Consider the following 15,993-nt stretch of genomic DNA (forward strand, 5'->3'; position numbering starts at 1 on the left):
GTCACAGTGCCCTGGCTTTTCTTCTCGTCCCGTGGTTCCAGCAGGCCCCCAGTGGAAGTGGGTTCTCTGTCCCTCCTATTAAGTCCTCTTCTGTTCAATTTCTAATCAGGTTGATCTTTCCATGTGTGTCACAACTTGGACCAGCATTTTTTTTTCTGTAATTCTATCCAAAATGTACAGACGTGCTCTCGCACAAAGTCACAACACAGAAATATTCAGAGCAAAACGTGCACATCTCTTCTCCCCGTAAATCCTGAATATCAATATGGTATTCATCAAGAACCCCCTTTTTCTACATTAACATACCTATATGCAAATGATACTTTACTTTTTTACCTTTTCATTATAAAAACAGAAAACCATGCAAAACATACATGTTGCTTAGTGAATTATAAGGTGAACATCCTTGTAACTATCCCCAAAGTCAAGAACTAGAACTTTACCAGCTGTATTAGGTCAAGGTTCTCTGCAGAAACAGACCCAATAGCATGTGTGTACCTATATATATTTGGAGAGATTTATCTTCAAGAATTGACTCACATGACTGTGGAGGCTTAGTTAAGTCCAAAGTCTGCAGACTGGAGACCTGGGTTGGGGGGAATTACAGTTCAAGTACAGAAGCAGTTTGCTGGTAGAATTCCTTCTTGTTCCAAGGAGCTCAGGCTTGGCTCTACGCAGGCCTTCAACTGATTGGATGGGGCCCACCCACATTATGGAGGATGACCTGCTTTACTCAAAGTCCACCAATTTCCATGTTAATCCCATCCAAAGAACACCTTCACAACAACATCCAGAGGAATCAACCAGATATCGGCACCATGGCTCACTGCACTTTGACACCTAAAACTAACCACACCAGCTACCAGGAACCCCTCCTCCGTCCCAATCACAGCCTTGCCCCTCTCCCTCCGTCCCCATACCCACTCTGCCTGTGTTCTTTGTGGCTTTATCACATGTGCATCCCTAGACACTGGTTCTTAACAAAAATGGTAATGTCTTTCACATGAAAAAATGCTCAAAATCACTTGGCATCAGGGAAATACAAATCAAAACCACAATGAGATACCACCTCACACCTGTCAGAAGGACTAAAATGAACCCAGGAAACAGCAGGTGTTGGCGAGGATGTGGAGAAAGGGGAACCCTCCTACAAGGTTGGTGGGAATGCAAGCTGGTGCAGCCACTCTGGAAAACAGTGTGGAGGTTCCTCAAAAAGTTAAAAATAGAGCTACCCTACGACCCAGCAACTGCACTACTAAGTATTTATCCAAAGGATACAACCATAGTGATCTGAAGGGGCACCTGCACCCCAATGTTTATAGCAGCAATGTCCACAATAGCCAAACTATGAGAAGAGCCCAGATGTCCATCGACAGATGAATGGATAAAGAAGATGTGGTGTATATATACAATGGAATATTACTCAGCCATCAAAAAATTGAAATCTTGCCATTTGCAATGACGTGGTTGGAACTAGAGGGTATTTTGCTAAATGAAATGTCAGAGAAAGACAAATACCATGATTTCACTCATATGTGGAAGTTAAGAAACACAACAGGAACATAGGGTAAGGGAGGGAAAAGTAAGACGAAATCAGAGAGGGAGACAAACCATAAGAGACTTGACTACAGAGAACAAACTGAGGGTTGCTGGAGGGGAGGGAGGTGAGGGGATGGGGTACCCTGGTGACAGGCATTAAGGACACGTGATAGGATGAGCACTGGCTGTTATGTGCAACTGATGAATCCCTGACCTCTACCTCTGAAACTAAGATGCTACGTTTTTTAAATTGAATTTAAATAATTTTTTTAAAAAACAGTAATGTCTTTTCAGCTCCTTTAACCTACAGGTTTCCTCCCCATCTCTTTTCTTTCCGATTTCTATTGAAGAGCCGGGGCTGTTGACCCGTGGAGTTTCTCAGTCTGGGTTTTGCTGACTGCACACGATGGTGCCGGTCAGCACATTCCTCTCCGTCCCCCCACCGTGGGGGCTCCTACAGATCAGCAGCTGGGGCCAGAGGCTCCAGCGAACTCGGATGGGCCCCTCTCTGCAAGGTTGGAAGTGGGCTGTGCTCTCTGCTCAGGAGGTGGGCTGGCTGAGTTTTGCTCCTTTCTGATAGTACTTGTTGATGCTCAATGCCTGGATCCATGAATTCGAGGGGCTGCAAACTGGTGAAATTCTAATTCTAGCCGTTCTCATTTATTAGCTGCAACAACTTTAGAAGGAGTCACTTCCCCTTGCCTGCTATCCCCTTGGCATAGCTCATGTGGGAAAGGCAGGAAAAAGACTCCCTCTGTCCTCTTATTTACCTGGTTTTTGAATTGGTAGAAGGTGACCCAGGAAGCTTTCTAAAGATCATTTTGGAGGAGCCTGGGTGGCTCAGTCGGTGAAGCCTCTGCCTTTGGCTCAGGTCATGATCCCGGGGTCCTGGAATCGAGTCCCGCATCCGGCTCCCTGCTCAGCGGGGAGTCTGCTTCTCCCTCTCCCTCTGCTGCTCCCCCTGCTTGTGCTCTCTCTGTCCAATAAATAAATAAAATCTTAAAAAAAAAATAAAGATCATTTTGAACTCATGGATGTAAACACATCTAATGGGCTTCATCCCACTGTGCTCTGTCGAAGCTGAGGCAGTCTGGTCCCCCTCAAGCCCGCGTGCCCCTCGATCTCAGCGGATGGCACGTCCCTCCAGCACCGTGTTCAAGACGAAAATCCCTTCACACCCTCCACCATATCCTGCTGCCTCTACCCCCTCGATGCTTCTCAGGGTTCCCCTGCCCATCCCTGAACCCTCCCAGTTCAGACCTCACCTCCTCTCTCCCAGGTCGCTGCGGCAGCTTCATAGTCCCCCTGCCTCCAGCCCAGCCCCCTCCAGTTCCGTTCCACGTTGCGTGGAGACTTTCCAGACTCCTTGAGCTGCCAACCAGGACTATTCAGGGCTTGGCCCGGCCTCCTCTCTCACTTCTCCTTGCTCAGACTAACTCTTCAAGCCACCTTGAAATGACCCGTTACCCTGCACACTTCTATTTCATTTTTCTGAGACTTCTCACTTTCTTTAACCTCCTTGTCAAGAACTGCCAGGGCCTAAGATTTTTACCCCACTCGCAGGCTAACAAGGTCACCTACCACAGTTTCATGGGCGCTGGCAGGAGATCTGAGACCCCCCGGGACAGAGACAAAGCCCTCGGGATGCATGAGCCTCACATTTGCTTGGGGGCTCTCCCTATCCATCATGTGCCCGGAGGGGGAGGTGGAGGCGGGCCCAGGTGGATCCTGGGCACACCCTGGGCTGGGGGCTCGGCCGAGGAACCTCAAGCCTAGGAAAATCCGGATCTTTTCAAAGAGGATGCTAGCAAACCTGCCCAACTTTTGCCCTGAAGGGAGACACTATCTTCTAAGGTGAGAGAGATTATTTCCTTATTCTGGTCAGGAAGAAAAAAAATTGGCCCTCTTCCCGGGAGGGAGAAACTGTATCTTCTAAGGCTTTTCAGATAGTCTAGAGTAAAAGCTGTGATGTTCACCAGGCATGCAGAAACGCAAGGGCCCATGGGCTGTCTCCCCGAGGTCTTGCAGGTGTTCTATTCCCTTCTGGTCTTGGCCAACGCCTTACCCTTCAAGACCCAGCTCAGACATCCTGGCTCCAGGGTGCCCTCCTTGCTTCATCCAAGTGGCTTACCCTCCGCTCCCTCAAGCCCCACAGCCCCCTTGGCCTACTGTTGTTGCCACGCTGCTCACACTAAGCTGAAAATCGGCACGTGGCTCAGCAACCCCCAGATCTGACCTCACCTGTACTCCCTCTAGACTGTAGAATGCCTTCATACAGATTTGGAAAAGGTGCCCCTTCTTCTGGGTGGACACGGTCCCGTGCCAGGGAGCAGCCTTGACGAGGGGAGCCCAGGTTGGATTTCAGTCCACTTATCACCTTGGCCGTGCAACCTTGGCAGTGAGCGACCTCCCGGCCCAAACGTGCAAGCCCTGAATTTATTTACCTTTTCAAGAAGATCTGAGGCTTCCCCTACCTGTCCCCATCCAAGAGTTGGCATGGTTCCTGCAACAAGCCTGGGAAACCGGGGTAGAAATACTCATTTTAAGAGCAGGGAGAGGGCGCCTGGGTGGCTCAGTTGGTTAAGCGACTGCCTTCGGCTCAGGTCATGATCCTGGAGTCCCGGGATCGAGTCCCGCATCGGGCTCCCTGCTCGGCGGGGAGTCTGCCTCTCCCTCTGACCCTCCCCCCTCTCATGTGCTCTCTCTCTCCTCTCATCCTCTCTCTCAAATAAATAAATAAAATCTTAAAAAAAAAAAAAAAAAAAAAGAGCAGGGAGAGGGAGGCCGAGATGTTCCGGGACTTGCCTAGGGCTCCCAGCTGGTCTGGAGCGCAGGTCTCGCGCCTGCTACTGAGGTTCCTCCCGCCCGATTGCGGAGCAGGTTTTCTGACTTGAAAGCCACACAGACGTCAGAGGTCCCCTCTGGCTTAGGGGATGGGCATGGGCTGAAAGAGTTGATTCCTGGAGAGCCTTCCTCGGAAAAGAATGTTCCCCGCAAAGTGCGTCCCAGCTGGGGACGAGGGGGAGCCTTTGCTCTGAGTTGGCCCTTCTCCCCCCAGAGCCCTGCTCCACGTAGCCTTCCTGCGGAGGAAGGGCCTGCTTCCTGCCACAGCTGCTCCCCACGTCCCCCAGCCAGGATGACACCGCCGAGCAGGGGGCGCCTCGGGTCCCGGAATCCGAAGTGCATGGCCAGTGACCGCATCTCCCGGTGCGTGCAGCCCTCCCACCACACCCTGGGTCTGCCCCGCGGGGTGGCTCTAGGTCTGCGAGCGGGACGGGCGGGGGTGTCGCTGCTGCCCCCAGACGGCGCTCCTCTCCTCTCCCTGTCTCTCCTCCCTCTCCAGGCCTGTCCCCTGTGCCCCCAGCAGAAAGGTGCGCATAGCGAGGGCAAAGTGGGTTCCCCGCATTAAGGTGTTGGGAGGCCACCACAGGCCAGACGTCTTCAGGGCCCGTTTGAGATTTTTCTTGATGGGCAGGACTGGCAGACCACGGGGATGGAGGAGCAGAAGGGCCAGGGCATGACCCAGTCTCTCTGCGGAAAGCTGGTGGCTTCCCTCATCTCAGCCCTGCCAGCCGCAGCTCCAGCCTCAGGCCGAAGGCTTGCAAACGGAGGGCAGAGGGAACCAGCCTGCCAAGGGGAGGGGGGACAAACGCCAGGGAGGGGACACAGATGAGCCCCTGTCATATGTCACAGCCTTTGTCCCTGTCACTCTCAGACACGCACATACGCACGGTTGCCCAGCTCTGGACTCCTGACCCCTTGCTCAGGGCCCACGGAGAAGCCAGGCCGGTTCAGCCCCATCTTGGGCCTGTCTGCCTGGCCAGCCCTGTGATGCTCACTGCGGCTGGCTGCCTCTGGCAAGTTCGCCCAGAGCTGGGGCCAACTAGGCAAGGCTTAGCTGACTCTGGTTTTCTACACAACAGGTCAACTGGGATGCTGTGGGGGATGGGAAAAAAGAGCCTTAGCTTTTGGTGTCGGTCAGCCCTGAGTTCAAGCCTCACTCTGGCCTCTAACTGGTGCATAACCTTGGGTGAGTCCCCCCCCTGCCCCGTTATGAGCTGAATCGTGTCCCCCGAAGTTCCTATGTTGAAGCCCTAACCCCTAGTATCTCAGAATGGGACTATCTGGAGACGGGGCCTTTAAGGAGGGGATTAAGGCTAAATGAGGTCAGGAGGGTGGGGCCCAGATCTAGTAGGCCTGGTGTCCTTATAAGCAGAGACACTGGGGTGCTCAGGCAGAGGGAAAAAAGGTCAGATGAGGACACAGCGAGAGGCAGCCCTCTGTGAGCCCAGAAGAAACCAAACCCACCGACACCTCCATCTCAGACTTCCAGCCTGTAGAACTGTGAGGAAATAACTTTATTCTTTAAGCCCCCCCCCCCCCCCCCCAGTCTATGGTATTTCGTGAGGGCAGCCCTAGCAGGCTAATACACCCCCTTTCTCTGAGCCTCCATGTTTTCATCTGGGGACTGTTTTGCTGATTAAAGAAAATAATGCAGGGAAATGGATCACCAGTCGCAGGTCCCCCCCCACCCCCCAGGGCTCAGCATGTGTGATACCCTGTTTTGTGGCCCTGGGTGTGCTGTCCTGTCACACCTCCCCAGGGGCAGAAACATCCAGACAAGGGGCGGGGGGTGAAGCAGGTAGCCCCAACCCTCCTGCCTTCTGGCCTCTGCTGGGTGGATCCCTGCACTGGCCTGAGGATGGTAGGCCCGAGACACACACACACACACACACACACACACGTATATGTGCTGATCAGCCCTCTGGCAGCTTCTGCCCACTTCCTGGGAGCTGGACATGGGCCCGAGACACACACACACACACACACACACACGTATCTGTGCTGATCAACCCTCTGGCTGCTTCTGCCGACTTCCTGGGAGCCAGACATGGGACCCCAGGGCTGGGCTGGGGCCCAATCCACCGTCTGGATCCCAAACCTGCCCCAAATTGGGGGCCCCACTTGGGCAAAAGGCCCCCTCTGACTTTCCCCATCTGTCTCAGGCCTTGCGGGAGGCAGTGGGCACTTGCTTACCTTATGGCTGGGGGTACCAGACTGCATAGCAAGCTCAGCTCAGGGCTATGGGGAGCACTGGAAGCCCAGGTGGGGTGGGGGGAGGGGAGGGGAGCCTGCAGTCATGGCTGGCTCCCCTCAGTTTCTGGGTGTTGGCCTACCTACAGCAACCCGCGGCCTGGGAAGTCCTGCTGCCGGCTGGCCGCATCTCACAGAGGACTGGCCTGGAGCTAGAGACAACAGCTGTTTGCTGACTGGCTGGATGGGCTGGTTGATGGCCAGGGGCTTCATTCAGGAAAGCCCAGCCGCCCTGCCCTGGGCACACTGCTCATCGCCATTCACTGGGGCTCCATTTGAACTTTGTGTTGTTCTCTGCTGTTTCCCGGGGCCTAGAAGAGGGCTGACATTTAACAGGCACTTGACAAATACGTGTTTTTAGTCAATGCTGAGGACACAGACATGAATAGTCCAAATCTGGAGGACAAAGCGGAAGTATCAACAGACAACTGCCATTCGATGAGATGTCTCTTTGTGAGGACATGTGGGAATGTGTACAGGCACTGCCTGGCCGGCCGAGGAAGTCAGAGAAGGCTTCCCGGAGCAGACAGGCTTTGAAGGATGAATAGGAGTCAGACCAGGCAATGACTACGGGCAACGGTATTCCTGGGATAAGCAGCAGAAGCAGGAAGGTGTGAGAGCATGCTTGAAAGGATACAGCGGCGGGAAGGACGGAACCAAGGGCGGTGGGGAGGCAGTAGCTGAGCAGGCTGAGGGGCAGACCGGGGCCAGGACCATGCGAGCTGAGTGGCTGATGGTACCCTGCACATTCTGTCAAAGGACAGGGCCCTCAGCAGAAAGGAGGGGGGCCGGTCTTCTGAGCCCCACCTGGGAAGGGACTTAGGCATTAATGCGGGGTCTGGCTGGCTGAGCAGAGCTCTAGGCCCTTGAGGAAAACAGAGGACATTTTTTAAAGAGCTTTTATTAAATTCTCCCCACACAGCATCTCTTGTCCCATTGCCACAGCCCCGGGGTGTGTCCACCAGGGAGAGGGCTCCGTCAGTGTTCTCCGGTGGCTGGAGCTGGGCTTGTCCATGCAGGTGCGGAGCTGGCCTTGCTGGGTGGTCCTGGTGTAGGAGGGGCTCAGAAACTGCGGGGGAGGGTGGATGATTGTGGGCACTGGTAGCTGAGGGCAGTCTCCCCTGTCGGGATGGGGGGGCTTGTCTCCTCAATACACACCCTGAGATGCTCCTGAGATGCTGGGAGGGTCCAAAACACCCCAGCTCCACGGGGGGAGGGGTGTGGGCAGATGTGGCCAGGCCGCTCCTCCGAAGGACAGTCCTGGGGAAAGGAGCCCTTCCCGTGAAACAGGGAGGAGTGGGGGGCAGGGGGGTGGGGCGGAAGGGCCGGCCTGCAGGGCTGTGAGGGAACAGGGGCCAGGCCGGGGCTCTGTTTGCTGCAGCTGGTGGGAGAGTCCCTTCCCTCTCTGAGCCTCATTTCCCTTTCTGTCTAACGAAGAACTTGGCCTCTGGGTGCTCTCACTCTCCTTCATGAAGGACGCTGCGCCTGCATGCTTCATATTCTCTTCTCGAGTGTTCTGCCCTGATTGTTCTGCCCGCTTGGCCTAGGCACACTCAGGATGTTGCAAGCAAGTGTGACACGGGGGCATCCCCTCCATCCCACCCACCTTGGGACTCTGTGTGTGTGTGCGCGCGCGCGCTCAGATGGGGGGCTCCTGCAGGCTTGCACGGGGTGGGGGGGGGCGGCGAGGAGCGGGAGCCCCGTCGGCCCGCTTCTCGGCTTCGCGCGCCGGCCAGTCTTGACATGCGGCCCCCCGAGGGGCCGGGGGGCGCCCGGGCCTCACAGGAAGTTGGGCTCCCGCACCACGAGGCAGGGCGGGCCCCCGCTGCCCCCGCCGCCGTCCAGGGGCCGGTACACGAAGTGGAAGTCGCGCTTGGGCTCGCTCCGCAGCAGGTAGCCCTTGATGCGGTGCGGCAGCGCCTCGTCGGCCAACTGGAAGCAGCGCCCGTCCACCAGCACGAACAGCCGGTGCTCCTGGGGCCGCGGCACCTCGAACTTGTCGGCGCACTGCGCGCACAGCGCCTCGGCCGGCGTGTCGGCCCGCGACGCCAGCGTCCGCGACTGGTGATCGGGCTCCAGGTACGACACGCAGATGAAGTCCTGCGGGGCGAGGCGGAGGGGGCTGGCGTCACCGCGGGGCCCAGCGGCACCCCGACCCTGCGAGCGGGCACCGGGGGGGCGGGGGGGGGGAGGAGCGCAGTGGCCTTGGACGAGCCCATTGCCCTGTCTGGGCCCTGGGCTCTTCTCTAGGCACACAGGGGACGGCAGGAGCGGTCGTGGGGTGGGCAGTCGGGGCCCCTGCGGCTGACCCGGCTGTGTGACCCAGGCCGGGGTGCTTCGGTCTCTGAGCCTCAGCTCTCAGAGGGCCGACCTTGCGGGGTGAGTCGGCGGGGTTCTCGGCAACGAGGAGCGAGCGCGCCCCCTGGTGGCCAGTCGGCGGCCTCGCCGCCAGTATTCCTCCGTCACCCACTTCTCAACAATTCCTCCCCACGGTCCCCCGGCACCCCCACCCCAGGCCCAGCGCTGGGGCACCGAAGCTGCATAAAGAAAATCGAATGCGCAGACCCCAGGCCGAGCGGCCCACGGTGCAGCTGGGGCTGCTAAGGCTGGCGGAACTAGGGCTGGAGACATCTGGGGATGGGGCTGGGGGCTCCGAGGAGCAGGGGGGCAGGAGGGGCGGGAGGCTTAGTGAAAGGGGCAGGGGAGCTGGGCCTGAAGGCGGGTTTCGGACGGATGGAGAGGGGCACCGCAGCAGCTAGGCGGACAAGGGTGAGGCCCTGCCTGCGGGGCTGGGGCTGGGAGCACACGCACAAACCTGAACAGCACCTACACCGGCTTCCACCAGCCCCAGAGGGAGGGCCGTATGGTGGAAGGATGGGCCCTCCAGTTCCTGCCTGGCTTTGAATCTGCTCCCACCGTGTGACCTTGACCTCCCTGAGCCTCCACTTTCTCCACTGTAAACTGGGATAACACCAGCCCTTGCACCTTGGCTGCGCGGAAGCAGACTAGCTCCCGTCCCCGGGGCCCCTGAGGGCAGGCAGGAGGCCGTGTGTGCGGGGCTGCCCCCTTGTGGAAGGCTGGTAACAGCACAGCTGTCCGACACGACCGCCGCTTAAGAGTGATTATAATTAGGGGCGCCTGCCTTCCACTCAGGTCACGATCTCAGGGTCCTGGGATCGAGCCCCACGTAGGGCTCCCTGCTCAGCGGGGAGTCTGCTTCTCCCTCTCCCTCTGCCCCTCTCCCTGCTCGTGTTCTCTCTCTCTAATAAATAAATAAAATCTTTTTTAAAAAAGAGTGATTATAATTATGGCTACAGAGTGGTGAGTGCATATGAGGCGCTGGGAGGAAGCAGAGGGGTGGTGCCCCCCGACTCCAGAGATAGCTGAGGGGGTTCCTCGCCCCCCATCCCGGGCCTCTCTCCTAAGCTTTATCTCCCCAGTGAGCCACCCCGATGCCCTGCCTGGCTTAGCACTGGGAACCTACAAAGTAGAAGCAAGAAGTGAGGAGTCCCGTGGTCAGGCTTGGATCAAGAGTGCCCATATTGTCAGAGTCGGTGGAGGGACACGTGTCCCAGGAGGGGATGGGCAGCGGTGGTGGGCTGGAGCCTGCTCCTCCCAACTTATGCTGGCTCATAACCAGCTTGAGAAAGCCAACTGTGTACATCTCTTCCCAATCTCAAGTTCAGTGATGCCAAGTTAGTAGCTTGAAATTGGTCGTGGTGGGAGTATTTACACCATGGAAATTGACAGGAGATCGGAGCTGCTTTTTTTCTCCCGAGAGAGCCAGTTACTAACATTATCAAGACACCACTGAGTAGAGGAGGGGGGCATCATCTTGGTAGCCTAGAACATGTATTGGGAAGGCAGCTCATCTGGTCCCCAGTCGACCTATGCTGATAGGAAAACTGAGTTCCAGAGAGGGGCAGGGACAGCTCAGGGTCACAGAGCAAGCTAGTACAGAGCTGGGTCCAGACCTTCAGCCTTTTGCCTCCCAGACCTGGGTTCTGTCTGTTACAGAGGGACCATCCTGAAAGCCAGGAGTGGGGTTCAGGTCCAGTGTGTTCTGGGTGCCAAGGGAGTGAGACTGAAGAGCTATTTCCAACTCTGGGTTGCTGCCTGGCTTGATGTTTTAATTCTCTCCATTCTGCACACAGCCCAATCCCACTCTGTCCCAGGCCCTGGGTGTGGGGCCCCTGGGACATGTGAGCCACAGGCCCTCCCTTCCAGAGCAATGGCTCCATACTTAGACAGTCATGATATGGTTAGATATGTGCTATAATGGGGGAAGCAGCAGCAAGAAGCACAGAGGAGGGCATCTAACCTGGGCCGCAGGGAGTGGGGGACAGGTCCGGGGAAATGGTTCGAAGAAGGCTTCTCAGAGGGTCTGTCAGACCCACTGAGAATGGGCAGTGGCAGCCAGTGAAGAAGAGATTGAGCAGCACGGGCGGAGGCTGAACACCAGGGACTTGAGCTCAGCATGTTCAGGGAACTGGGGTAGCTTGACGGGATGCAGTGTAGGGGTGTGGGGGATGATGAGAGGGTAGGAGGCAGGAGTCCAGCCACGCATGGCTTGAATACTGAGTGTGTCTAGGGAGAGGTGGGGCGAATGGTGGCTGGATTGGAGGGGCAGGGGACGCTGGCAGCTGCTGCATTTGTCCAGGGACAAAAGGGGCAAGGCTGTAGGTCAGCTCACGGGCTCCGCAAAGGGGAACTGGCAAGACTAGGTCCACATCTCCAGGCATAGTGGGCACTAAGGAATGTGGGATTAAATTATCATCCCCCCCCAAATCCGGTCTTGTCTGCTCAACTCAAATACCCAATGTGTCTGTGATACTTTTCTAAAGCCCTGTCCCCCCCAACCAGCCGGCGTCAGGCTCACTGAGCTGGGGGGCCACGGGACTGGCAGCCCCCTCCCGCCCCGCCAGCCCGCGTCCCAGGCGTCACCTGCACGGAGGAGCGCGAGGCCCGGGCCTTGTTGAGCGTGCGCCGGCGCTCCCAGCGGTGGATGGAGTCCTGCACCTCCATGCTCAGCTGCCGGGTCACCGTGATCTTGTCGTAGTTCTTGATGTGCTCCAGGGCCCCGTAGGTGGTGGTCAGGTAGTAGGACCCTGCGGAGACCAGGGAGTGGAAGCTGAGCTGGGACCTCCTCGCCCCGCCCCCTTCTCCAGGCTCCACCCACCGCCGCTGCCCAGGGCACACCTGCCCCTCGGTCACCTGCACATTCGCAAACTTCCTCAAGTCCAGCACCACCCCCCCGCCCCAAAGATGGTCTTTGGCTCCCCTTCAGGATGGAACTTATTTTTCTTTTCTTTCTTTTTTTTTTTTTAAGATTTTATTTATTTGACAGAGAGAGACACAGTGAGAGAGGGAACACAAGCAGGGGGGAGTGGGAGAGGGAGAAGCAGGCTTCCCGCTGAGCAGGGAGCCCGAGGCGGGGCTCGATCCCAGGACCCAGGGATCATGACCTGAGCCGAATGCAGATGCTTAACGACTGAGCCACCCAGGTGCCCCTGGAACTTATTTTTCAAATGAGTTTTGGAACGCCTTAAAATTTATTTTTTTAAAAGATTTTTAAATTCATTTATTTGAGAGAGAGACAAAGATAGTGACAGAGAGCCCAAGGGACGGAGGTGAGCGAGCACACGAGTGGGGAGGAGCAGGGAGAAGAGGGAGAAGCAGGCTCCCCGCTGAGCAGGGAGCCCTATGCGGGGGGGCTTGATCCCAGGTCCTGGGATTGTGACCTGAGCTGAAAGCAGAGGCTTAACTGACTGAGCCACCCAGGCGCCCCTGTTTTAAAATTTAAAGGTCACATGAGAAACTGATAATCGTGTATGTCTTTAGCGTGGGGGAAAGGGGTGGCTAGGAGACTTCTCATTTCAGAGTGATATGTGTGTGTGTATATAGACAGACAGACACACACATATGTTCTAGTCTAAAAAATACTTTTCAAAAGTTGTAGAAAAATGTTAGTTATGGTTAATACTTTTACACACGATTTTTAAAGATTTAAGAGAAATAAAAAATTCAAATTCTTCATTTCTCCACTCCTTTTTTACTTACATTAATTCACATGTGTTTCCTAAGGTAATTTAACCGTTCAGAGACTTGGACTGCAAAATTTACATGAGGTTTTAAGATAAAAGACAATCATTTGCACAGATGCTTACAAGTTCACTCTTCTTAGCTTGCTAGGGGTTTGAGTTAAAATGTTAGTGAAGCACTGACCTCATTGAGCCTTGTCACTTTATTTATTTATTTATTAAAAAAAAATTTTTTTTTTAAAGATTTTATTTATTTATTTGACAGAGAGAGAGACAGCGAGAGAGGGGACACAAGTAGAGGGAGTGGGGGAGGGAGGAGCAGGCTTCCGGCGGAGCAGGGAGCCCGATGTGGGGCTCGATCCCAGGACCCTGGGATCATGACCTGAGCTGAAGGCAGACACTTAACGACTGAGCCACCCAGGCACCCCGAGCCTTGTCACTTTAGAGAGATGGAGGGTACAGCTCTTCCCTGGGCCTCCCTCCCGAGCCCTTTAGGGGCTGGGACAAGGATTTCTCCTCTTGGTTTTTTGTTTTGTTTTATTTATTTATTTATTTATTTATTTATTTATTTGCTAGAGAGTAGGGGGGAGGGAGAGGTTATTTATTTATTTATTTGCTAGAGAGTAGGGGGGAGGGAGAGGGACAAGGAGACTCTGCGTGGAGCCTGATGAGGAGTCTGATCTCAGGACCCTGACATCATGACCTGAGCCAAAATCAAGAGTTGGACGCTTAACCAACAGCCCTGCAGGCACCCCCAGGACAAGGATTTCTGACATGAAGCTGATTCTCCTAGTGACCTGTGCAAATCCCATCTCCTCTTTTTTTTTCTGAATAACTGAACTTGACTTTTGGGGGGAAGGAACAGTTAACTAAAAATGCTCACTTCCCAGACTCTCCTGCAGCTCGGAGGGCAGGAGACCCCATTCTGGCTACTTAGATGCAAGTGGAAATCTGTGGTGGTGGGGGGACCTTCAAGGAAAGGCTTCTGAAAGGGTTGCTATAGCCTTGGGTTTTTGCCTGTCCTCCTTCCTCCTGCCTGGAACACGGAGGTGAGCCCCGAGGCACAGCCACTGTCTGCAGATCAGAGGTGACCAGCACAAAGACAGAGGCTCACATCCTACAGAACAATGGAAAGAGATGGGTCTGGGATTTCCTGATGACAGGGCTAAAAACTGCCATTATCATCAGTTGCTTCTCCTAGGTCTTCTTTTCTTTTCTTAAGATTTTTATTTATTTATTTGAAAGAGAGTGAGAACGAGGGAGATCACAGAGGCAGAGGGAGAAGCAGACTCGCTGTAGAGCAGGGAGCCCGATGCGAGGCTCGATCCCAGGACCCCTGAGATCATGACCTGAGCCGAAGGCAGACGCTTAATGACTGAGCCACCCTGGCATTCCCACTCACTTTTAAACCATTATTAGTTACATCGCGAGTTATCTGCAGCCCCAAGCATTCCTGTTAGATTGGATGACGCTGCCTCCATATGCCTACAAATTTCACACCGATATGGAAAGAAGCTCACAGCCTGGCTGGGGAGGGTGTGATGCTCATGTCAAAGCTGACATAGAACTTGGGTTGGTATCCCTTATTGGAGAAGAGCCAGCTTCTAAACCACTCATGTGTCTCCCTTTCCAGTGGAGCTTAAAGCTAGCTGTGCCAGGAACCCTTCCCTGGCGCCGCCCTCCCTGGCGGTCCCGAGAGTCCCTCTCGTCCGGCTGGCGTGCCTCCCAGGCCCTGTGTCCCAGCCGTGATCAAGTCTCCCGGGCTGCTGATGGAGGAGCTGAGGGCAGTGCACGGGCTGACCGAGAGCGTTCAGTTTTGGAGTCTGTGTCCTTCAGCAGCCAGCCCTGGGATCTCGGGGGAGTTACCGTCCTCTCTCTGCCTGTTTCCTCATTTGCTTTTCTGAGGATGTTGTGAAAAGTAAATAAGATGAATACTGTCAAGTGCAGGGCTTAGTAAGGTGTGAGTAACGCAGGTGGTTAGGTGACCTAAGACAGAAAGATGCCCCGGGGTGGCAGGGGGCTGGGAATCTCACCCTCTTTGAGCCAACTTCCCTTTGACTTGGGGGTGGGGGGGCCATCATGCCATGCAGTACCTGCCAGGACCACTAGGTGGCAGGCGAACCCTCCCACCATGAGTTTGGGAGCTGGTAGTTCCCTTTGGGGAGAGTGTTGTCCTTTGATGAAGAAAACTCAAGACCCCTATTAAGATATTTGTACAGCATGGCCAGCCATCAGTTAGGGTGCAGAAGGGACATGGGCAAAGATGTGCAGGAGGGTGCTTCTAGGAGAGGTTTGGATTTTGAGCCGGCTCCAGCCAGGTGCCCAGAGCTGCCTGGGTCTCCCCGTCTAGCTTTTAATTGCCCAGAGTGGTGGGAGCTGCAGAGAGAGGCTAGAAGGGGGCCTGGGTCCCATCTGCCCAGCCTTCAGGCCCCCTCTACTTCTTCTAGGAAGTCCCTGATCTTCCATGCCTGATAAGCCCATTGCAAACAAAGTGGGACCCGATCACTGGTCTTTTACCAAATTAGCAGCACTCGGAACCAGCTGAAAGAACATGAAGGTCTCAGAGGGCACAGAATCAGACTGTCGAATGCAGAATGCTGGAGCGCCCAGTCAGCTTGAAAACCTCAAATCTAGCCCAGCACATGCACTTTCCCAAGCCAGAGAAGTTAAGTGACTTGTCCAAGGTCTCCAGCCAACTGGAGGCAGCACCGGGATGGAAATTCTGCCTGCAAACCGCTCTTCTTATTACACCTGTGTTAGTTCTGTTAGAATGGAGCAACTGAAGTTCTCTTGAGTGAGGACTCCCCGAGGGCCGGCCCTTGCCCCAGGCATCTCTGAGCATCTCAGAGCACCAAAGGCAGGCAGACTCTTCTTCTTAACCGAGCCTCAGGCGCTTTGGGGATGGAGCACCCTGTGTGCCACCAGCCTCCTAGGACAGGAGGCAAAGCTGGGAAACTCAGGAACATTGTCTCCCCCCCACCCCCCGCCCCGCTGTACCTTGTGCTCTGTCCTTCTGCCCCTAAGCCCAGATACTTCTAGATGGAGATCTGCTAGCTGTCAGACTTGACGGGTGGAAGCCCCTGCTGAAGCTAGAGACCCCCACGTCCTCTCACTACTGGGGGGCCAACACCTGTGAGGCTGGGCCTGTTCTGGGTGCTGTGACTTCCCACTTTGGCTCTCAGGGTAGGAACAGAGAGAGGTGCAGGGAGGCCTCCTGGTTTGTGCTCCATGATATAAAGTATGTCCTCTGGCCCTCAGAGCTGCCATGGGCAGCGTCTGTCACCGCTGTGGCGGGGGGGGGGGGGGGGGGGGGGGGGGG

The 15,993-nt window shown here is 55.4% G+C and overlaps 1 protein-coding gene across 2 annotated transcripts in view; it reads right to left on the reverse strand.

The window, feature by feature from the left end:
• Nucleotides 1-7,524: 7,524 nt before the first annotated feature.
• RIN3 (Ras and Rab interactor 3) overlaps nt 7,525-15,993 on the reverse strand; it is a 124,549-nt gene continuing 116,080 nt past the window's right edge. For both annotated transcript variants that reach the window (XM_034993058.1, XM_034993059.1), the window contains 2 exons: nt 11,578-11,741; nt 7,525-8,733 (listed from right to left, as the gene is read on the reverse strand). In XM_034993058.1, the coding sequence (XP_034848949.1) occupies nt 8,413-8,733; nt 11,578-11,741 (485 nt within the window). In that variant the 3' untranslated portion in view covers nt 7,525-8,412. The remainder of the gene's footprint in view (nt 8,734-11,577; nt 11,742-15,993) is intronic.

Source organism: Mirounga leonina, unplaced genomic scaffold (assembly GCF_011800145.1).
Source record: "Mirounga leonina isolate KUSES-001 unplaced genomic scaffold, KU_Mleo_1.0 Mir_82, whole genome shotgun sequence".
In the NCBI taxonomy this organism is placed as follows: domain Eukaryota; kingdom Metazoa; phylum Chordata; class Mammalia; order Carnivora; family Phocidae; genus Mirounga; species Mirounga leonina.